We start from the raw sequence: 25,079 nt of genomic DNA, 5'->3' as shown, positions 1-25,079 counted from the left end.
TGTTAAATTTGAAAGAAGATCCTTAATTACATTAGGTATATTCTAGGTTTTCTGGAAAGCGTTATGTGACTATTTGCTTGCCCAATAAATGGCACGTGACCAGCGATGGACAATATAAAGTAGTGACTTCCTCCAAACTATCGGGCAGCGTACGAATCCAGCGTTGAAAAAACTGGCCATCTTTTGAAGCGATCCACGAATCGATACCATTTTTTTACTTTTTCATAAGAACAGAAGAGATGGTTTATCATGTTTTTCAATGCTCGGCTCAAAAGTATTAATTGCGTTCGATAACGATCGCCTGTAATTGTTTCATTCGGTTTCAACAACTAATAATACACTACGCCGACCTGGTCCAACCAAATACTGAGCATGACCTTGGAACCGTGAATATTCGACTTGGCCGTCGACGTGGAAGCATGGCCGGGATATTTCCATGATTTTCTGCGCTTAGGATTATCATAATGAACTCATTTTTCGTCTCTAGTCACAATGCGATGCAGAAATCCCTTCCGTCTTTGCCTTGCAAGCAGCTGTTCACAAGCAAACAAACACCGTTCATCATCTCTCGGCTTCAACTAGTACGGTTTCCAATTTCCTTCTTCTGAATCATTCCTATGACTTTCAGGCGTTACTCCCGATGATCCTGCAAATTCTTGTTGCGTTTGACACGAGTACCTATTCCAGCTCCAATTTGTGTACATATGATTGACAATTTTTTTAAAATTGTGCAACTATACAATGGTTGTGTGGCCATAAGGGCACAATAAGCGCATGCATAAATGAGTGCTTAAAAGATCCTAACGTCAAGTCGGTGCTCTTCTCGAACTTTACATTTTCTCGTCTCATCAAAGCTAAATCTATAACTCAATATTCCAACTCCAATTAGAGTTTTTTATAAATGTTAATTTATATGATCGAATCAAGTTGATATGTGATCCGAAATATATGAAATTCCATGAAAAAGTATACTCACTAAGTGGGTTCAACAATTACCATGAAAATTCAACACTTAAAAAATATGTACTCGAAATCGGCACAGTAGAAAGTTGGCGTCAACGAGAATCAAATATGATAATAAAATGTTATTAAATCCTGTAAATTAGCTCAATGTCCACCAGCTTTGAAGCTTTCTCTCGACAGAGTAAATAATTTCATTAAATTCACGATATGACACCATTATTCTTCTTTTTTTCCTCAGAAGTGAAATACTGGTTCAGTTTTTTCGTAAACGATTATGAAATTAACGATGTCTTAGCGAATATTATTATGGCCTCAGAGATGGGGGTCATTGGATCATGCTTTTTCGACGTTTTATGGAACAAATGTTGCGATGTGACGAAAAAGTTTTCTCACGACAACGCTGAACCAGTTCTTACACCGTTAGTTTTTGGAAGAAATTAGTCACTTCGGAATTCTGCATAACAATTCCGTCAACAATAAAACGAAAGGTGGAGACTGGAGAGTGCCCTACATAGAAGATCACGACTAGGACAACAGCCAATTCGAATGAGGAATAAAGTTTCTTATCTCTCCCGGGGAAGTAAAAGCGAAAGACTAATTGAAAAAAAACATCGGTATGAAAAGCAGTTCGCTCTCCTCTTGCCATGAGTATTTGATGACAAGGGGATGGTTAATTGTTGGAGACTGAGGACATTTGTAATTTCTCTGAGCAAAGAACCATCTTCGCTCTAATCAACGACCTTTGTCAAATTCTCTAGATTGGAAACAATTTCTACGGGAGAAGAGTCTAGACATGATATCAAATCGAATAGGCAACCAATATTCAGTAATCTCAGATTTCTGAAAGATTCTCGGAAGATTGACGAAATTTTTTGTTCATTCAAGAAAACTGTGTCAAAATAATTTAGATTGATGATGTCTGAAAAATTTAGTAGGTACCTAACGTATGTCTCAAAAGTTTTGGTACAAAGTTCAACTGTATGAAAAAATTTCAAGTATGCAAAATGTCGAGTCGGCTTTGAAACAAGCATTTGTCATTTAATTGACAGTTCAGTTTATGGAATCGTTGTAATGACTTATGAATTAAAACTTAAAAAAGTATTTAAAGCTCAAATAGATCGACTAAGCTCAAATAGATCGAATATTTGAAAATTAAAATGTTACGTGGAGAAAGATATATCGTGCAATATAGCAGAATGTGAGGGAGGTTCACCATCTTTAAATTTCCCGAAAAGGACCTCCATTATTAGCTGGACATGGAGCATATCAGTTGATCGAAAGTGGCAACAATAAATCTGCATAGACTTTGAGAAAACTATCAAGGTTTTGTATAATTACTAAGGATACAATGTCGAAAGCACTGAACAGAACAGGTGAACAGGTGTAAAATATCGTATAAGAAAGAAATGTCCAAAATAGATAGCTTGAACCGATAACAGGCCAATTGAAAAGTCCCGGTCTACCATAGTAAAACACATTTTTTTGGCAAAATTCGATTTTATTATTCAACATAGTTGCCTTCGAGGGCGATACAGCGATTATAGCGATCTTCCAACTTTTCGATACCATTGTTGTAGTACGATTTGTCTTTCGCTTCAAAATAGGCATCAGTTTCGTCGATTACTCCACTGGCGCTAAATTTCGTTCCAGCGAGCATCCTTTTGAAGTCTGAGAATAGAAAAGAGCCGCTGGGGGCCAGATCTGGCGAATACGGCGAATGCAGAAGCAAGTCGAAGCCCAATTCATGTGATTTTGCCATTGTTTTCATTGATTCGTTGACACGGCGTAATGTCTTGATGAAACAGCACCTTTTTTTCTTCAAATGGGGCCATTTTTTTATCGATTTCGTCCTTTAAACGACCCAATAACGTTATATAATATTAATCATCAGTCGTTGACCCGACTCTAAATTATCTATATCATTAAATGATTTAGGAAGTCATTTTCTGCCTTAAATAGAAGAAGAGTACTTGATCTAAAGTACCGTTAAATATATTTCCAAACGTTAAGGTTTTCGTTTCTTTTTCGTCATATATACTCCAAATGATTGTTACTTTAAATACGAATGTTCTACTAAAAAATGATAAACTTATGTTTTGAAAATTTAATCTGAAATATAGTGTAATATAAAATGAAACTTTCCACAATAAAACAGCATAATATAACTTGGAAATGGATGTTGATAGAAAACTGGTAGAATCAGGTAAATAACCTAATTATTCAGTTCATCGGAAACCTCAGATTAGTTGACTGAGGAGGTCTTATTATTATTATTATTATTAAACCGTTGTCAAAAGTTCCATAAACATTAGATCTATGATCATGCGTAGTTATTATGTCCAAAATATCATTTAATATCCGATTTTTGATTTATTTTTTTAGCACTGACAACTAACACAATTGGATGGCTCACTCTATTTGTATAATTGAATTTAAAGAAAATTAAGATATTTTCGACGTTTGCGAAACCTTTCGCCAGATTTCTCTGAAGTTTATTTGAATCCAAAATACAGCGATGAAAGAAATTATTTGAAATTGCAAACTATAGCTTTCATAAGTTGTATATACTCTCTAATACCATGTAGGTAAATCCTCGAGTGAATCATTACAATAACTATCATATGAATTTAACATTACCGAAAGGCCAGAAAGCCAAAAAAAACTGACTGATAGATAAAAAATTACTGTAGGAGCTATCAAATAACTCTAAAATCAAAAACAATGTACTTTGTATAATTGAATTATGTATATCTTTAACGCCAATAAACTATTTTGAATTTGAAATTTTTTCATAAGTTGTTCGATCCTAGAAGTCAAGCAACAGTGGGCGGGGTCACTATCTGAATGGGCGACCTTGTCATACAAAATTTTTGAGTAAATTTTCGAAAAAATTTCGCATATGTATGAAAAGAGAAAAATCTACTGATTGCGCGTCGTGCTTCTATATACAGTATTTTGTCCAACTGGACAGGAGGTGTTTCTTCAATCAAACAATCCTGTTGAATGAAACAGAATCTATCAGACAAAGCTAGTAACTGCCAAGCCAACGATATATTTTCGCACTGATAATGAATATGGTTGGATAAATTGGTTCACCTTTTATGCATCGAAGGTGAAAGTTGAATTTATTATTCATTAGTTTGTGCATAATTATACCACCACCATATTCGTAAAGCTAATAGTTTCCCATTATCATTTTACAGGTACAACTTGTCTTGGCAGTGTGAAGACAAGATCAGCTGAGCTGTCATTACGACGAAGTTGTGTCAAAAATTGTGATTCTTGGAGAAATGTGAAATTCCGTGTACATCTTTTTTCGAGGAGTGTATACAAATGATTATCGGGAGTGATCCTACAAAACTATGTTGTTCTGCAAGCTGATTACATTATGTGTGTGTACAATTACAGTTCATCTTCAATTTGGTAAGTGAATCTACATGTTTTCATATTCGCGAGAAAAAATACCTCAAAAAAATACTCATTCCAATATTTGAATGACAAAGCTCAGGTAAATCATAGAAAAGAAAATCTTTAAAACTGACCACATTTTCTTGAACCTCCTTCAAATTTATTAAGGAAATTTGGTGTATTTTTGATAGATGTCCAACAAAATGTAACACCAATAAAGATCATTTTTCAATCATTTTGATTCGTAATAATGAAATAATTTTAATTCTCTATGGACTTCTGATGAAGACAACTTCGTTGTCAAAACGTGTGACAAACGCTTATTAAAAATCCCGTATGGTTACCTTAACTTTCAAGTTTGATTCATGATACTTATGCTTTATGCATTCTTTAATCATTATTCCATGTTTCACATCAGAATTGGAAATGATAATAACAACAAAATTTGATCATTCATCGTATTTCACGTCAGGTGTGACTGTCCGACCCTGTATATCGATAGAGTAGGCTGAAAGTTTCGTCTAAAGGAAAAATTCAGATGTCACAACCGTTAGACCACATTGTGGTCTGCAATTTAATGATCTTCAAACGGTTCTCGAATACAATATCGTTCTGAACTACCTTGCGTAACTACTTGTGGTGGATATTATGCTATAAACCATTTCAGAAAAAAAAACGAACAGATCAATAAACCTACATAAAAAAGGAAAAAAACATAATTTGATTTTGATCGCTTCAATAAAAAAACATTTTATTTTAAATGACTTTTATTTTATGTGTTCGAATTACTTATGGAACCGCATATATAAAATGTATCAATTACATAAAGTGTGGAATTTTCAATTCCTCGAATGATAAAAATACTATTTATGATTATTGATTAGGTAGAAGAAACTACTAATAATAAATATATAAATAAATATTTTTGAATGAACAAATAAATATACAGGGTGTTTCCAAATTCGACGTAAACCTTGCAGGACATGTTAGTATGACACATTCACTGTTGTTTGGGGCATATTTAGCCCAACAACAACCAATAGTTTACAAGATATTTGAGATCTTGTGATTTTCAAAAGATCTGCTGAAACAAAATCAATGCCTGTAATCTAACGAAAACTTTTCTAGGAAATGAAGAAGGAATTTGATAAGTTTCTAAAATAATTTTGTTTTACAAAAATTGAGAAATTAATTTCAGATATTCTCGTTTCTTCATATACCAACTTTCAAATCATACTTATTTTTATTCAACATCTAATACAGCATGGGTTTGCTTTTTTCATACATATCATATCCTTTTCTGATGAGAATTATCCAAAATTTAAATCAAACTTGGTCAGGTTAGGTTAGGTCTTTTCTTTTATTCATATACCAACTTTCAAATCATACTAATTTTTATTCAACATTCAATACAGCATAGGTTTAGTTTTTTTTTTACAAAATTCAAATCAAACTTGGTTTACGTAAAGAAATATTTTTAAGACACGAGAACTTAAATATCTGTTGATATTCGGATACAAATAATGGCTCAATCGAAAGCAAATGAGTGATACTAACACCTCCTTCAAGGCTCACGTTTAATTTGGAAGCACCCTGTATAATGAGAGAACATTCTTCCCTCATTATTAATTTCAAAATCTATGAAAAATTAAAGTCAAATAATGAAATTTTCTGCTATTCTCAAGAGGCTTAAACGTGAAATTGTATATCACTCGGTATCAGAAGGAGTTCATTGCCTCTTAAATGGGAAGATGATCTGCTCGGTTCACCTATTATAATGTAACGAGATCAGAGAAATAATTACGATCTTCCACGAAGAAAGTTAGCTGAACACTTTAATGAATTCAATTAGATGTTATAATGTTACCTATATACGAAAAGCAGGTGACAGATTCACAACAGTGTTTTTGTTGATAAATATTTATTATCAAACGCCTCTGGCTGGTCGGCTGAAATACAGGTATGAAATACTGAATAAAATAACCAAAGAAACAGCTTTCTCCCATAGATTACTGTCGCATTGTAATTTAGAGTACAGTGAAAATTCCGATCTCAACTTAACTAATATCGATCGAATCAGTGGAACTGGTTTTGCGGTTTCGTTATTTTGACAAAAATACCTGTATTTCAGATATACTTGCTTATTTCAGTCGAACACTAATAATATAATATATTGTATAATTGGTCGAAAAAAAAATTACGATATCAAAAAATTTGAGTTGAATATAAATCAGTTGACTCAAGAATTTTAAATTCGAATTGCTAATTCGACAGATCGCTCCGAATCTCTAATCGCTTCATGAGATATTAATTACATCCAAGATCATGGGACCGTCATTCGAGATTCACATCTGCCATCTACCCTGAAAATTTCGGTAATTATTGTGTGAGGACCACTGGACGGAAAATCAGAGAGTTTAACCTCAGTGTTTGACTCTAGTCCTGGCTCAAAATTTCTAAAAATTCATATATCGTCCTCAACAACCATGAAACCTAAAATTGAAGAAATTTCTTGATAGCCAATAAAAAATTCTCCCACATGAAATTCTTGAAATTTAAGAAATGGAAACCAAATTTGAAAAACTCATAAAAGGCAATTTATCATATGTATAAAAGATTTTTAACACTTTGCTATTGATTCATTCGCCTTTTTTCTACCGAAAATTGTCCTTCAAGAGTTATTCCTCTAGGTCTAGTTCAATACAACGATGGTTTTTTTTTGCATTTGAATAATGCAATATCACAGGATATATATAACCTAGGAGATAAAATGTAAATCGTGAAGGATAAAAAATGTCTGCAATTTCTATATGTAATAAAATTTATTGGTTTTTTTATTGCGGCCTATTGTATCTGTTTTACTTCTAGGTGATATTGACGCACCTACAAGTTGAAGAATTCGAAGTAACTAGATACAAACACGATATGTTATTTTACTTGCGTACTAGCGTATATTTCTTCAAACAAAGCTACGAATATTTTTAACAATAAAAATTATGAAACAATTATCCATTTATATTTTTGCAGTTCAAACAATTAAGTCTACCTACTAACATTTCATTTCTTCCTTGAGAAAATTTTATTCACATTGCTTATAAAAATGAATAAAAAAGTGACATGTTTTCAATTAAAAATATATATTTATAGGTTTTATGGAACTTGAAGACGGGTTTCCATATAGGCCGTGAGAAAAACAAAAACAGAAACGGATACAAATATGCATTCTCTATTGCGTTATTCACTATGTTCTTATCTTCTTTACAAATTCACAATATTTCCTTTTTCATATGGGAAATTATGCAAATTTTGGAAAAATTACCCACTACAAGCTTGGCCTATATTTTTCGTGAGAATTTACGATGTATAAAATTCTTAGTGTGATGAAAATTGTTTCATAAAGATATACCGTTGTGTGTTTTGAAGTTTCGATTCTCACTGAAAGCATCTAGAGAATTATAAGACTTGGGGGAAAAAATCTTGAAGGACCTCATATCTCTTTATTCGAATTCATAATATATCAAAAAGCAGTGCATAAATATTGTGTACTTTTTAACAAAATACTAACATTTGAAAATAAAATATTTTGATGGAATTACTAAACAATTAAAGATACACAAAAATGTTAATATTTGTGTGTAACTTGTGCACATCAGATAATTGTTGTTGAATTGTACAATCATGTTAAAAGTGAAAAGTGCGCCAATTCAAAACTTTTGTTTATTTTCACCACTTCTAAAAACCATGGAAAAATGCATATTCCATTCATTGGTTCTTCACTACACAACACTACACAAGATAGTGTACAAGAATTGACTATATACATCAACTTCAGAAATTTCCAATGTAATTTTTATATGGAAAAATTGGTATTAATATCAACTCTGTCTATGTTAAGTTAGCTCACGTTTTTCGTGAGAATATTGAAGTTTACCTATGGCACGGTTCCTTTATGAAAAATTTTCTTTCTCATCACATTAATATCATACAGAATAAAAAACAAATAAGAATTACCTTCTTTTTCTTAATCTACTCCATGAAAGCCATCGCCTTGTTCCGCCTCTGGCGTAACCTCTTGTAATACCGTAAATTTCAGTATAAAATTGCTATGAAACTATAGGAAATATAATTTTCAAGTTTAAATGATCTATAGGACATAACTAATTTTTATACCTACAAAATTTATGCAAATTGGCGTCATGGTTGCTAAGAAGTGCCTAGACGGAAGATTAACGGATTTTTTTAGTTCGATTTTTGCATTCTACACATTCCAAAACGTTCATTATTGGAAATAATAAACCCAAATAGAACAGCAGATTGTAGCTTTAGATTATTTATATTCAGGATATGCAAATTCATAATATCATCTTGCCCTGAAACGGATAAACGAAAAATCAAATGATTAAAATACGTTGTGTTAATATTCTCTTTGATAAAATTTTATTTTCGTTCACCGTGAAGCATTGGGCTTTACTCAATTACTGAATATACCAACTGACAAAGAAACTGCAACAGATAATTTTTTTGGTAAAACATAGATGGTAGAGCAAGAATTAAATGATTGAAATTTGGAGTTTTTTTAATAAATTTGTTAATAAAGTGTTTGTCCACGGCGATTATATTAACGTCTCGGCATTGATGCAATAAGATGGTCTATTTCTTCTTGAGGGATACTATACGAAGCTACCTGTACCTCATGTCTCAGAGCCGCTAAAGTCCGTGGGGTAAATTTCCTAGCCTTCTACCCATCATATCACAAACATGGTCTATGGGCCTACTGTCCGGTGTACATGACACTCAACATCAAACTGAGGATCACGTCTTTCTCCACGACTTCGTCTAACCCTTCCTCGGCCATCATGTGCTCCCAAGGAGAATCGAGAATCATCTAAAAGGCGACCTGATGCCATTCCACATTCCAATGTTGACGTTCTCTGCACCACTGTAATAGTTGCCGGCGATGCTCAACCGTCAGAGGTAACACAAGATGGGGTAGATAATGATGCAGTCCAAAAGACCTTATCTGGCGGTAAAACGTTCGGACAGTTACAGGATGGCCTTGTTCTCCTAACCACTCATCAGCCAAAGATCGAGTTGTCGCAAATCGGTCTCTAATGGCCATAAGTCTTAGACGTCGATCTTGAACTTCATTTGTGCACCTTCGACGTCCTGTGTCTACTCTACTTTGATTTTGGGCATTTTCAAACCACGCTTGACAACATTTCATAACAGTAGTTAGATATTTCTTCGTACGGTTAGCGATTTCTCGAAATGACAACCCTGTTTCCCGTAGACCAATAATTCGACCTCTTTTAAATTCACTTAGCTGGCGAAAAAATTCCTCGTACATGTACTCTAGGCATTTTAACCAGAACTAAACATCGACTTTGGATCTCCTCGAACAGCTGGTTTGTTGTAAAATTTAAAAAACTTGCAAAAAACGACTACAATATTTAAGTAACAAAAATTGTTTACATGATAAAACCTTCACATAATTTTTTCTCCAAATTCAATCAATTACTTCTTGCTATACTATCTATGTTTCATCAAACAAATTTTAATTTAAACAGCTCCTTCTGGGTGTTGCAGTTTCTTTGTCAGTTAGTATACTTGAATATCCGGAAATTCATCTGTAATTCAAACCGAACTCTGAAATATAACATTCTGAAGGGTGTTTTTTTTCGAGGTATATAACTTTAAGTTAGTAATACTGTTCAAGATGGCGACCGATTTAACAGCTGTCAAGTGATTTATTCTCAGTTTGGTTTGGCAATTCATCATGAATAGCCTGAACATAGCTTGCAAATAAGAAAAAATGAGATTGCCGTTGTTCCCGATTTTCATAAGCCAATTTTGTTTAGCGATGAAGCGCACTTCTGGCAAATCTGACTGTTTGGTGCGCTTTATGGGCTGGTGGAATCATTGGTCCGTACTTCTTCAAAAACGATGATGGCCAGAACGTTACAGTCAATGGTGATCGGTATAGAGCCATGAGTACTAACTTTTTCATTCCTGAATTGAACAACCACGACGTTCAGGAGTTATGGTTCCAACAAGACGGCGCAACATGTCACACAGCTCGTGCGCAATCGATTTATTGAAAGACACGTTTGGTGACCGCCCAATTTCACGTTTCGGACCTGTGAATTGGCCTTCAAGATCTTGTGATTTAACACCGCTAGACTACTTTCTGTGGGGCTATGTGAAGTCATTGGTCCATGTGGATAAGTCACAAACCCTTGACCATTTGGAAGACAACATTCGCCGTGTTGTTGACGATATACGGCCACAAATGTTGGAAAAAGTCATCGAAAATTGGACGTCCAGATTGGACTACATCCGAGCCAGCCGTGGCGGTCATATGCCAGAAATCATATTTAAAATGTAATGCCACAATATTATCTTGCGGATAAATGAAATTCATGTCAATGGAATAATCCATCGTTGTTTTAATGCAATTTAAAGTTCTATAGCTCTAAAAAAAACACCCTTCACCTTCCCAACAGTGTTGGCAGAGCTCAACACAGTTTAAGTTTTTCACTCGTAAATGCCTACTATGTCACGAAGATTAAATTCGGATTTTCGTTAAAGGAAGTTCGAAGGATAGACAATATCGGGAAAACGTAACAGCGATAAATTTCCATCAAATCGTTCATTATGATAAAGCGGTCTTCCGTGGCACGTGCGGTCATCAGATCGATGTCATTTGATACCGAAGCATTCGTAAAGTTGCAGCGATGTAACGCTGGAAGTGAGATACGAGAATGATACAACCCTTGGAAAGTACAGACCGAGGTTCCACAGAACACTTTGGAAAGTATTTGGATAATCCTGCTTCTGAAATAAGGCGGAGAAGAAAAGGTTGAATAAATATGAAGTTGCCGCAAACCAACAAGAAACAGAATATTTATAACACCCTTGAAATGTTCACTTTCAGAATTCAGTGAATTGTAGAATCCGAAGAACAATGTACAGATGGCAGTTTTCCTTTCGCACATAATATACCACTGGTTGAAAAAAGTTATGGATATTATCCTGTGGGAATTGAACCGAAATTTCTTGTTTCGTTTCGTATCATACCAATTTCAGTTCAGTTTATAGTTTTTATTTAACCATACAAAAAATTACAAAACACGTCAAATTAGGGACTCATTAGACCCAGGTACACTGGTACACATAAGGTACTGCCACTTTTTTCTCCTTAGTGCTTAGTGTCAAGCTTCAAAAGATGCTGGTAAAAATTTCAGAACATACCGGGTGTCCCAAGTTATTGCATACAGCAATATCTCGCTTATTTGACGATATGATAAAAAAATTGCTTCGAATGACATCAAGTATCTATCTTCCCAATGATATTATATGAAAAAGGTTCTAACATTTGACAGTCCTGTGTAGCTACCCCTCACTTTTCAATTCCAAATGGCACCCCCTCTATATTGTATTGTCAGTGAAAATTGCGTGTCATTCTATTTGGAATTCAACGATTGCATATACTTTGTATTTTTTTCAGTAAAAACAACAGAAACAATAATATTTTGTGAGTTCTTTTACGTTATTTAATTATCCTCATAAAAATGAAATGTTTGTACATACTTCTCATATGAGAAGTAGTTGAATTTTTTGTTTTGAAAAACCGAGAAATAATAGAATAATAAATAATTTTGAACACTTGCTTTAAATGTTTCTTCGTTTTTTGAATTGCATGGTATGTATTTTAGTTGCAATTCATAGGTACTTCGCAAAATGTTAAAGTTCTTGTTGTTATTAATGAAAAAATACCAAGTAGGTACCTGTATCGTTGTATTCCAAATAGAATGACACGCAATTTTCACTGACAATATACAGGGCGTGCTATTTGAAAATAAAAAGTGAGGGGTAGCTACCACGGGGCTGTCAAATGTAAGAACCTTTTTTATTCATCATTTGAAAGGTACTCTGAAGTTATTCAAATCAATTTTTTTATTATCTTGTCAAATAAGTTAGATATTGCCTGTATACGATAACTTGATAGACCCAGTATGGTGTTAAGTCTGGATAGAGATAAGTGGCTCTAAATTTGTTGTTGTTCGAAGGATGGGTAATAACGAGTTGCGTGTATTTGTAAAAAACAGTTTTTTCAAAAGAAAAAATGTTGTGCAAATAGAACAATGACTTGATAAGAGTTATTCAGACTGCTCCACCGACAACGAAGATTAAAAGGTGGTAATCTGACTTTAGAACTCTCGCCAATGAAGAGCGCTGTGGTTGCCAAAATTCGGAAATTGTTTCAGAAAATAAAGACATTTTTGGACGTAAAATGAATTCATCATTATTCTTATCAGTCAAAGAGAGCGATAGCTGAGTGGAAAACAGTCAAAAGCGACCAAAATATCATACCTCAGCTGGCAAGTTTATGTCATCCGTATTTTGGGACGTGTATATGTCAAAATAAGTGCCTAATCATTCCTTGAATGCTTGTAAAGATTCTGTTGATGTGTGGCTACTACACTTTTAACAAAAACAAGTCCATGTCCTCCTGATCGACAGCATTAACGTCATATTCCTTAGGCCCAGTTTCACCAAATGCTTTAATCTTGACTTAGCTCTTAAGTGAGGCCTTAGATCACGATTAATGTAATGTAGCGTTTCACCACACTCCAAAGCGCCATTTAATCGACCAATCGCGATTTAGCACTAATCGGCCATTTTTGGAGGATTATAACCTTTCAAGCTGAGATTAATAATTATTTGGAACTCTTGTCTATGTAATTATTTTTCCGGAAATTTCTAATTTTTGGGTCAATATTTCCCATTCAAAATACACGTAAACTTTGTTTTTGTGTTTTATGAAATTTATTGCAAAGAATAATTTATTGATATGTTTGATTGAAATATTTTTTAAGAAGCAGTTAAACATGTTAATAAAAATAAATAAGTTAATAAAATTACTTATATAGTTTTTTTTTCCAGAATGTGTGGTTTTGTGAAATGGGATCATTTCTTTTTAACTTCTGCAAGTTTCCAACATTTCGAAGCACATCATTCGACATTTTCGGCAAAAATTAACTTTGTTTTTTGTTTACAAGATGACAAATGATTTGAAATGTTATGAGTTATGAATGAATGACACCTGACACCTAGCGCCAATGGTGGACATCACTGCTAATACGATACAGAACACTATTATAACTTGTTGTTCACAACGTTGCCAAATGGTTTGACTATTTAATCGCGATTTCGTTAATCGCGATCATCTTCGGACGGGTTGATGCATGGTGAAACAGAAAACACTGTTAAGCCTGCTTTAGTAACAAGCGGAGTTTAATCAATCTGGGATCAAGTGCTGTTTGGTGAAACTGGGCCTTAGAATACGGTTACGGTGTTCTGGATTTTGTTATCAGAGCAGTTCACATGTGATTACCTACGATAATATGAATTGTCAAGTGAGCAACAACAATTGGAGAGAACATTATCCTAATCTGATGAAATTAATTTCCAGTATTGATATTGAGTTATGAAGCGGGAATATTTTGAAAGATTTCATGAATTCAAAACAATTGAGAGTAGATCTTTCGCGTTAGATACTAACATTTTTATAATATCACACTCTTCCAATTGCATGATCATTCCATTTATAGTTTTTCAAACATATTTATTTTTATTTATATTCCTATATTATCAGTCTTTCACTTCAGTAATAATCCAACACAAATAAAAAAGAACACATAAATACCAGCGAAGCATGAAAATGCTGTATATTTGCTAACACTATAAAACATAGGAAAATTATTACTCTCTAAAATCTAATCTAACGGTATTTCTCACCAGTTGTATAACAAGTCGATTACTAATCTACGTCTATTTATTCATTAAATCTGTATTTTATTCGACCTGGCTTATAAAAATGAAAAAGTGGACAAGTGAAGTGACATTTTCTCAATTAAAATATATGTTTATGGGTTTTATTCAGCTTGTAGACATTTTCCCATAGATGTCTTGGGAAAAAAGATTCTGAATAGGATACAGATATGTAATCACTATTGTAGTATTCAGAAAATAATAGGAAATATTATGGGAAGCGATGCAAATTTTGAGAAATATTGATAAAAAGTCTGAAATTGTGTTGGGTCATCTCACGTTTTTTCTATGGGAAAATCGAATTCGGTGACATATGAAACAAAGGTTCCTAAATTAATTTCATTAGACATTATATTTGGATGAATGTAAGAGGACTTGTGAGATTGTCTCTCTGCTATTTGATTTTTGATGAAAATTTCAAATACTTCCTGTTGGAAATATGGTAAAATATCATAACATCTAACTCGATATTTTTGTTATTTATATTTTTCACTTTCCCCAAGTTATTTTAACGAAAAGAATATGCTTGTTCTTATGTATAAATTATTAAATTTTAGTTTTTTTTTATATTTTTGATATGTAAGAATTTATATCTAACATTTTAAGTTTATGATAAACTGTAAATCTCTTCTCTTTTTTGGTGAATCCTTGTTATTGGGTTATTTCTGTTCGGAGTTAGGGTTGCAGTTTATATTTTCTGGGTGAAAAGTTTTTCTTTTGTATTTGTAGACTTTTTTTTAATTTCTTTACTCAATTGACCCAATAGTGTCATGCAATATAGACTTGATGATTTTATCTTTCTCAATATACTCAATGAATAATATGCCACGCTCGTCTCAAAATACGGATGCTATAACCTTACCAGCTCATATTAGCGATTTTGGCAGCTTTGGGCAGCTTTCACAGACTCCTTTCCACTCAGCTGACGCTCTCTTCGACTAAAGTCTCAAAAGTGTAGTGAGGAATTCACATTGTGACTAATTGATTCGGATTTTTTTTATTCTGCTCAAACAACTCAAAACATCCTTCGGAATCGATGATGAACTTTTTTCATGAAAAAAGTTGTTCTATTCGACGCAAAGTTATTGAACTAAAATCTAGACCACCCTTTGGCCTGTATAATATGATAAGGTATTCATACTCATCAGACACTGATATGAAAACATAAGTCTTATGATTGTGATAAACAAAATACATGCTTGATTTTGACATTATCAACATGAAATTCGATTATGAGTTGTACCTACCTGTAAAATCCATGACAGATGTTTCATGATAAGGGTTCTCTCCAACCACTGAAAAAGAATCCCATTTCCAATATTTTTTTACATATGTGTCAAATGGGAAGGACACACAAACATGTCTTATCTGGGAAAAACAATTTCGGTTGATCGGTAGAACAGGTCCATTACGTTCTGGTGGATGATATCTTTTGAAATGACAACCATATATCACAGCATCTGCATCTTCTCTGGGATAAACCTGTTGAATCCTAGATTTTCTGACCTTACTACTGAGGATCCTTTCGATTTATCTGTGTTCATCTTTTTGTTCCATTTCAACTTTTTTAGCCATTACTTTTGTTCAGTGATTAGGAAGAAAGAATATCTTTTTTTTTTGATCGGGAAGAGAGGGGCAGATGTAAATAGCTAGAATTGATTTATTAGTTTTTCATATTGTAGTTGTCCTTCCGTTGAAAGGTTAGGTTTGACAGGCCGGACGAATAGAATTTAATTTGAGGATTGATTCTCCATCAGTGAATCGAACTTCCACGCTTGAGACCATCTCTGGCTCAAAATTCAAAAGATACAGACATATAAATAACGAGAACAAGCGCTCGAAAATACTCAATAGTTAAGGATAAAGTAAATATTGGGTAGATCCACTAAGCTGAAATTTAGTTTGTGTATGAAAAATAATACCTCGATCATTCATGACGAATTTCAGGAGAATTGTATCATCATAAAACTTAATTCAGATGAAGAAACCGACAATAATGAAGTCATAATCCTTGACTATTGAGTATCTCATATAATGGTACAGTTCTGATGTGGTCCCCAACCGCTTGCAATAGGCGAATGAATGAATGAACGATGGCTACTAAGTTCCTAACATAACCTAATGCAAAGACTGTTCTTATCTGAAATTTTTTATATCGAAATAGGTAATACAAGCGACATTTTTTAAAACAACTGAATTCAGGAAAACTACCGGTTTCTGAAAGGCCAATCAACGTAAAATTCAACTTAACAGCTGTCAATTATATGGTCAAGCGTCATTTGCGTCATTGCTGAAAGTAAGGTTAACTCATTTTCAAATTTTTAAATATTTATTATAAATTGTGCGTAGGATCAAAATACAAGGCAATTTGTGTAAATGCTTCAATATATGTTTAGAAATAAAATCTATCAAATAAAAATGAATATACTGTCTAAAATATTTTTTGTAAACACCACCAAAAAGAAATCCCTGATTATGTGATTAAATTTTGTTAAATAATGCATAGTATCACTTAATAATAATCGGGTATGGGGGCGCATGCTATTTTCACAAAGTCTTTATATTTAACCATACTATCATTTGTGATGTTGGCTTCTCTGAAAATTCTATCAACTTCTTTTGACGATAAACATTCCCCCCCGTTTTGCAGCATATGACGGAGCTGCTTTGCAGGTATCAAACCTTTGCTTGAACTATCGCCTGCTTTGAAAGCATCTTTTTTATTTGAACATTCTGCCAGTTTACACACAGTGATCAAATTTTACACATAAATTGTACCTCAAGCGTCATTTTGGGTTTCTGAAACGCATTTTTATTTTTCTTTTCAAGTTAAATGCTTCAGATAACATAGATTGGTTAATTTTACATTGTAGAACATTTCAGAAACCCAAAATGGATTTGACATCGCTGTTAAGTTGAATGATATATTAGTTGAACAAAGATTAGATCAGTCTCTCAGAAACCGGGGATAAGAATCACAATCATTCATAACAGATAAAAAATTATTTTGCTTTCAATTTAATACGAAGGATAGAACTGATACGACTCTGAAATCTCTTATAGTGCGTTACTGCGTTGACAGTTTTATTGTTGAAACACGAAGAAATGGCGCATTGATGTCTTGAATATTTAATTTTTCAGTCGTACAACAACCTCTGTTGTTTTGTGTGTTCTACATTGGAGAAAATAATGCGACGTAATTTTTCAAAAAATCGTGTGCCATGAATAACAAGTTCTTTATTCATTTTATTTCTGTTTTGGGTAGTTGATATACATTGAATAATTTTTAATTTTTATTTGACATTATAAAATGATTTTTTTTTCTGATTGATATGAAATGCTAAAAAATTATTACTTGATACCTCGAGAATTCCACTTGAAATGTGATTATCAAATAAAATACCACGAGTGCTTTAAATTTTGTCGATAATTTTTTCTCTTCTACGAAAAAATGTTTATTTGGCAAAAATATGAAAACGAACCGATTGATAAAATCCGTTAGGACAACTGATTTTATATAAATTCGGCTTGTTTGAATGATTTTTCACCAAATAAACGAGTTGCGTGATGAGAATAAAAAAATATCTAATAATAATTTGAAGAACGAGTTGTATTTGGGAAGATTATTTTTCCTACAATTGCTTTCGAAAGTAGCTCACCTACTCAAATTCAAAACTATGCATTGCTCATACTGTGAGAAATATTATTCTACAAGGCACTTTGCCCACACCTTGCTTGAAAGACCAATGACTTTTTAAAAGCCCAATTTAATTGGTCTACGAAGTACCAAGCGAGGTGTGGGCAAAGTATCGTGTGGAATAATATTTCCCACAGTATGAGCAATACATAGTTTTGAAATTGAGTAAGCCATGAAGAATATGTTACTTTCCATAGCAGCTGTATCAAAAGTCCTCGTGTCTTCGTGTGTTTTCCACAGTCGTGAGAAAAAGTTGGACTTTGCCCACTTGTTGCACAATATACTATTTTTAAACAATTTGAATGTTCAATATTCACTTGGGTGGTCGCACTGCATCGGTTTGTGTTCATTTTTCAACAATGCACTTTAAGCTGTCAATACTGACGAATTCAAAGTAAAATTTTGGTATTATCGATGAGGAAACAGTATATAATCTCGAATGATTTACTAGAATAATGAATTGCTATTATTGAAACCACCAAAATGTTAGATTTACATGTAAAAAAAACTAATCGAAATTATCAAGCGGTTCAGTTGCATTTTATTTCCAAAGAATATGTGAATGAAGGGTTGCAGTCGAGTAAAACTGGAGTAAAGTGAAGAGCAACTAATTAAAATTCAGGGAATTGTTAGAGAATTTCGTTGTAGTAATTAGATTTGAAGAGAATTTGATTAACAATCTTTCATTCGAGGCACTGCATCCAACAGAATTTAAATAGGTTTTCTTTGCGGATTAGTTGTCATGTTTCAGAAACTGAGTTTCAACGAAGAGTTATTCGATTTTCATGAGATCCCATCCCATTGTTGGTTCATCAAAAAAATAATACAGAAACACCACAAGAAATCAAATTCAAATACAGTATAGTTGGACTTAGAATTTCCAATGTTTCATATTTACCTACTAGGATGGATTTTGGGTGATGATGAAAACATGAAAATAATAATAGGTACGATATATCTGATTCATGATTCATCTACGATCCCATATTAGACAATTCCGGTTATTGTTCTACTAAAAACAATAAAAAACTATTTTGGATACCTATATTACAATATTCTATACTGGCTCACTCTGGTGACAATGAAAATAATTTTTCTTGACATGTTAAGCACCGATCATGAAATGAGTCATTGTCGGGTACGTCTGCAATTTTTTTTTATAATTTCAATATACGTAATTTAAATGAGGGGCAGTTTGATTTGAAAAAAGTTTGTAGACATCTGAGCAGATTATATAAACGATAGATATTGATGAGACTTTATCAGTTGAACATAAGCTGTCATTTTGAACTCCTTAAGAGAATTCAGACTATGTTTCTGTTTGTTCACGTGGTCTCCATTCAATTTTGTCAGTAGTGAATATTTCCTAATATTTTTATGATTTTCTTGATTCGGTTTATCTCTAGTTGACTAGGAATCAAGTGAAGTTGAGTGATCTTATCCTTGTTAAACTGTTTGCGTGGAAATTAGACTGCCAGCCCCCGTACAAAACATGAAATGTGAATCATTTTGAAAAATATTCATTTTAGACACAAAATGTTCTCACTAAAAAATAAGACGAATGGATTTATTGACATTTTTCTAAGGTCAGTTTTTGAAAATTGCAGTACCTGACCACCTAATGTAGAATGATCTGTAAATTCGCAGAAGACATGAAAACTTTTCGTGAATTCAATAAGAAATAAATTGTACAATTATCTGGAATGGTTCATAAGATATATCTTCAGTTCAAACCATGATATCCATGATATTTGTCGATAAAGTGGCCAGCTACGTCAAAAAGGACCACAGATAAAAGATGTCAAGTGGAGTATTTCGAAATCAGAAGTATGATCTAAAAATTGGGCATTCTTATTTTGAAGAACAGGGTGATACCGTTTCACCAATTTCGGACCAACCTGTAGAGTAAAAAATTATGTAAGCTTATAAGCTTAGTACTGTCGATTCCGTCAAAATTTGAATGATTCTTCTAGCCAAAAATTGCCAAGAGTTATCAACCGATTGAGCACTATTGACTTACACCCTGTATATTCAAAAATATCTGCTGAAGCCTAGTGCTCCATTGAAGATCACAAATCAATATTATTCCCTTCATGAAAATGTTCATGAAAAAAGTTCATATAAAGTGTTGAAGTTTGAAAAAAAAATCAGTTTTTCATTTATAACTCCAGTATTATTACATTAATTGTTATATTTTTTATGTATTGAAGTCTAGATAATATCATGTTTCGAATCAGGTAAGTGTATTTGCTCAAACTATCCAGAGGGGTAGTAGGTATAGGGTTCCGATGATCTTTTCCCTATTGAAAATCTACGCCTCTTTCTTTTTTTCGAGAAAATAATTTCATTTCTGATATCAACAGGATTTTACTAAGAGAAAAGGTCTTTTGAGTTCTTATCATAGAATGTGCCGTTTCAGAGAAAATCGGGTACAAGGCAAACACTATGTACAAAAATAAATAGTGTTTTTTTATTTAGCAAATTCAAATTTTTCAATTTTGCGTCGCTACAAGGTAAGTTTCGAAAGAAATGGCTCACATTTTGAACAATTTTTGTAAATATTATTAATTGTTTAATTGTCTGATAATTTTTTTCTGAAATGTTGAATTAAATGCTATCTGAAAGCTTTATAGACAACTACGCCAATTTTTGTACTTTCATTTATCACTAATGGAAAAATTTATTTTTGTGGATAGTGCTTGCTTTGTACTCGATTATCTCAAAAACGTTACATTCTATGAAAAAAAATTAGAGCCTTTTGTTTCAGTGAAATTCTGTTGATTTCAGAAAAAGACTAATTTTCTCAAAAAAAAAAGTTTGGGAGGAGATTATTACCTGATTCGAAACACTCAATCTAGAATTCAATACCTTATAATTGAAACTATGAATGTAATAACGAGTGTAATAATAATAATACTAGAATTATAGGTAAAAAACTGGTTTTTTTTCAAACTCCAACATGTTTATATCAACTTTTTTCAGGAAAAAAGTTGTTCTATCCGACGCCGAAGTTATTGACCTAAAATCTAGACCACTCTGAATTTCAAGTGAATATTGGAATTTCCCTGCTTTTCATATTGTCATTATTTCCTCCTTTGCTCTTACAAAAATAATACCGGTTGATTGATATATTCTCTGGCTAATTTCAAGCCTTTTTAAAAACCTACGTCTTTCTACAGCAAAGCAGCCATCATAAATACCTTGTTTGAGAATATATACTTCAAACGTTTTATTCTCTTATTGTCGATCTGAAACCAATTAATTGATCAAACTATCAACAACAAAATCAACAAAGTAGCGTTCTACCGATTAAGTCAGCCGTCGAAGATCATTAACGGAAAAAGAACAGAACAATAACGGATCATCGCAAGAATGTGATAGTGAACAAGCTCAACCTTCGAATGCATCATTCTGACCGACCAAAACTTGGTCAATGAAGGAGTTGCACTCTAGAACAACATCAACTTAATTGTGATCACCTATTTCACAATGAAATGCCATCGGGACCAAAACGAACAGCTATTTATAGTTAGGAGAAAGTTGAACTGGTTCATTAATAATTCACTGATTTACATATTGATCTTACTCCTCCGTTAAGTTAAGCCCGCAGCAAGAATGCCATCATCAATCTGGTCTAGGTTGTACGAGATCGTACCGTTCAACGAAAAATTCGTCTGAGGACGCCAAGAAGTGAAAAGGAAGAGACTGCTGACCCACATATGACTCACGTGGAGTAAAAGCCGAACTGTGTTTATCTCGATTGTTTGTATGCAGATTCCGAGCCGCTAATGATACGTATGTTGTTTTCTCGTTTCGAATCGAGTTCACTTCTGAATGACTGGAAAGTTGTGAGGACTTGACAAACTGGCGAATTTATTTTGATGAATTAACTGCAATGTTAAAATGTCATATACCTGGAAATGTTATTGTCACTTTGACATCGATAAAAAAGGTGCATCCTTTTTTATCGGATAAAAACTTCTCTTCCTCAATATCTAGTAAAACTGTCAATTAGTCTGTCAGAATTTTATTGTGTTAATAAAGATAATTATTGTTGTTGTTCATCAATATATTCTGTCGTTTATTCATCTTGCCAAAAAACACTCGAGCGTTTTTTTATCACATACTTTTCTCTTTAACTCAAACTTTTGCCAATTTCTAAATTTGCTGGAAAAACTGACATTAGATAAAATCATTATCATGTCAGTTTTTCTCGTAAAATTAGTGATTGGCAAAACTGTTTCGTTGCAAAGAGAAATTTATCCGATAAAAAAAAAGCTCTAGTGTTTTTACTGTTGATTTTTTTTTCACATGTCAAAATCTGACATGTTGGTGGTTTCTACTAATAGCAATTTATTATTCCAGCGAATCATTCGGGATTATACTGATAATACTACTTCCTCATCGATGATACCTTGTTTACATTGAAACGTCAAAATTTTACTTTGAATTCGTCACTATTGACAGCTTAAAGTGCATCATTGAAAAATTAACACAACTCGATTCAGTGCCATCACCCAAGAGAATATTGAGCATTTAAATTGCTGAAAAAAATAATCTCCTCAAATACAACTCGTTCTTCAAATTTCATCAGATAATCTTTCATTTTCTTCACTCAAACTTGTTTATTTGAGGCAAAAACATTCAAACAAACCGAATATAGATAAAATCACGAGTCCGTCACGATCAATCGGTTTGTTTTCATGTTTTTGCCATATTAACAAGTTTTCGTGGAAAAGAAAAAATTATCGATAATTTTTGAAGCACTCGTGAACCTTTGAACATCTATATTTACATAGAGGGTATTCTAAATTGCTTGTTCAACGAATCCATATCTCATTTGATTAATTCAGAGATTAATTGATAAGAGTTGTTTTTTCTTTGCTTCCGCCGTTTTTTTTTTCGAAATTCGAGGCTTTATTGTAAAAAACTGGTTATATATTTATGATTAAAAGTATTGTTCATTGCTGGCCACTACTTTCTCCCATCTTTCAAACAGCGTACTGGTCATCTTTCGAAGCTATCCACGAATCAATCCAATTTGTTACTCCTTCATAAGTGCTAGTTAACCAGGCCGTGTGCCATTGATCGAAACAAGTGATAGTCCGAGGGCGCAACGTCTGGAAAATACGACGGGTGATGTAAGACTTCCCATTTCAATGTTTCCAAGTATGTCTTGACCACTTTCGCAACATGAGGTCGAGAATTGTCATGCTGTAAAATCAGTTTATCATGTCTTTCGTTGTATTTCGATCGTTTGTCTTTCAATGCTCGGCTCAAACGCAATAATTACGTTCGATAACAAACGGCTGTGATTGTTTCGGTCGGTTTTAACAACTCATAATCCACTACGCCGAACTGGTCCCACCAAATACTGATCATGACCTTGGAACTAGGAATATTCGGTTTGGCCGTAGACGTGGAAGTAAAGGGCAGGATATCCCCATGATTTTCTGCTCTTGGGATATTTGTAATGAACCTATTTTTTTTTCGTCTCCAGTTACAATGCGAAGCAGAAATCCCTTTCGTCTTTGCCTTGAAAGCAGCAGTTCATAATAAACAAACGCCGTTCGACATATCTCGGCTTCAACTCGTACGGAACCCAATTTCCTTGTTTCTGAATCATTCCCATGACTTTAAGGAGTTATGAAATGGCTTGTTGCACATCTCTAAATGATCCTACCAATTCTTGTTGTATTTTACATGAGTCTTAATCAAGTAATGAAGAATTTTTGGTTTTCTGGTATGATAAAATCAAAATTAATTCATTGAATAATTCTAATAATACAAAATCATTTCAAATCATACGATCGAATGAACAAAAGGAAATTTTTATATAATAACAATTATATTTTTCAATTGAAGATGGTTTGATGTTATTATCAGGTGAGCGTATTTATTGTGTTCAATTATTTCAATAAGATTGAATATTCTTCTGGAATAATCGAATACAATCGAAACACGTAACAGCAATAAAATGGGAATTTAATTCAACATCGATTATACAAGTTCCAAGTTAATTTATCGTCTCAGTATCAGTTGCTAATATTATATACAGGGTGCTTCTAACTGAAGTGATGCAAAAGTTTTCAGAAGCTGATACTTTGATGGAAATTAAGGATGATTTTTGGTTCACTCTTTATGGAAATTATAAGACTTGAACTGTCACTTGAAGAAACATAAATCATTGAATGACTGATCTTCACAAAGCCGACTCGACATTTTGGATTTTGAATTTTCTTTTATACACTTGGAATTCATGACAAAACTTTCGAGGCATACGTTATATTTATATTTCATTTTATTTCCTTAATTCATTGAAGTATTACAAACAAGAGGCAATATTTAATTGTGAATATACAGGGTATCTGGGAAAATGTGGGAAATCTCTCGGATTCAGATAAAACATAAAAAATAAGATAACAAGTTCCCATAGATTTTTTCCTAGCGGCCCTCCCTACAGAGATACGGCCTCCTAAATGACGTCACTGGAAATCCATTTCAGTGGAATAAATTTCAAACTACTCAATATAATTCAAAGAAAATTTGATATGATGAACAGAAGTAAGAACTTCTTACAATACTGCCCTTAAATTTAAAATAGCTCTTTTAGTTTACCAGGGGCGGACAAGGTTGTACATTTTAATGCTTATATTTTCAACACCCTGTATGATAAGGAGTAGAAAAAAACAAATTTGGATAGCTTGAACATTAAGCTAAAAAAAAAGTACTCTTGTTGATCGTCGATAAATTGAACCATTTTCGAATTAATTTTTTTATTTCTATTAAAAAAAACCATTAATTCAAATTTCAAGGTGTGATACGAAAGTTATTCAAGTCACAAAAAAGTTCTAGTTTATGTTATTGAATCCGAGATTCTTAACTATGCAACTATTAGGCACAGAAAGGCACGTTAACAACCTAATTGAATTGAAAGAGCTAATTTTAATTTAAGCGTAGTATTTTAAGAGGTCCTTACTACTGTTAATATCAAATTTTCTTTAAATTATATGAAGTAGTTTGAAATTCATTCTAGTAAAATGGATTTCCAGTAACGTCATTTAGGAGGCCGTATCTCCGCTAGGGAAAAAAATGATGGGAAGTTGTCATCTTATTTTTGTATGTTTCATCTGAATCCGAGAGATTTGCCTTATTTTCCCGGACACCTCGTATGGAA

At 33.1% G+C, this 25,079-nt stretch overlaps 1 protein-coding gene across 1 annotated transcript in view; it reads left to right on the top strand.

Annotated features, from left to right (window-relative positions):
* Nucleotides 1-25,079, top strand: part of LOC123681176 — a 70,772-nt gene that overhangs the window by 15,904 nt on the left and 29,789 nt on the right. The window contains exon 2 of the mRNA XM_045619414.1: nucleotides 4,167-4,386. Within this exon, the coding sequence (XP_045475370.1) occupies nucleotides 4,326-4,386 (61 nt within the window). The 5' untranslated portion in view covers nucleotides 4,167-4,325. The remainder of the gene's footprint in view (nucleotides 1-4,166; nucleotides 4,387-25,079) is intronic.

This window comes from Harmonia axyridis, chromosome 5, assembly GCF_914767665.1.
Source record: "Harmonia axyridis chromosome 5, icHarAxyr1.1, whole genome shotgun sequence".
NCBI classification, from domain to species: Eukaryota; Metazoa; Arthropoda; class Insecta; order Coleoptera; family Coccinellidae; genus Harmonia; species Harmonia axyridis.
The sequence above is the reverse complement of the archived record's forward strand: the minus strand, read 5'-3'. Positions and strand labels throughout refer to the sequence as shown.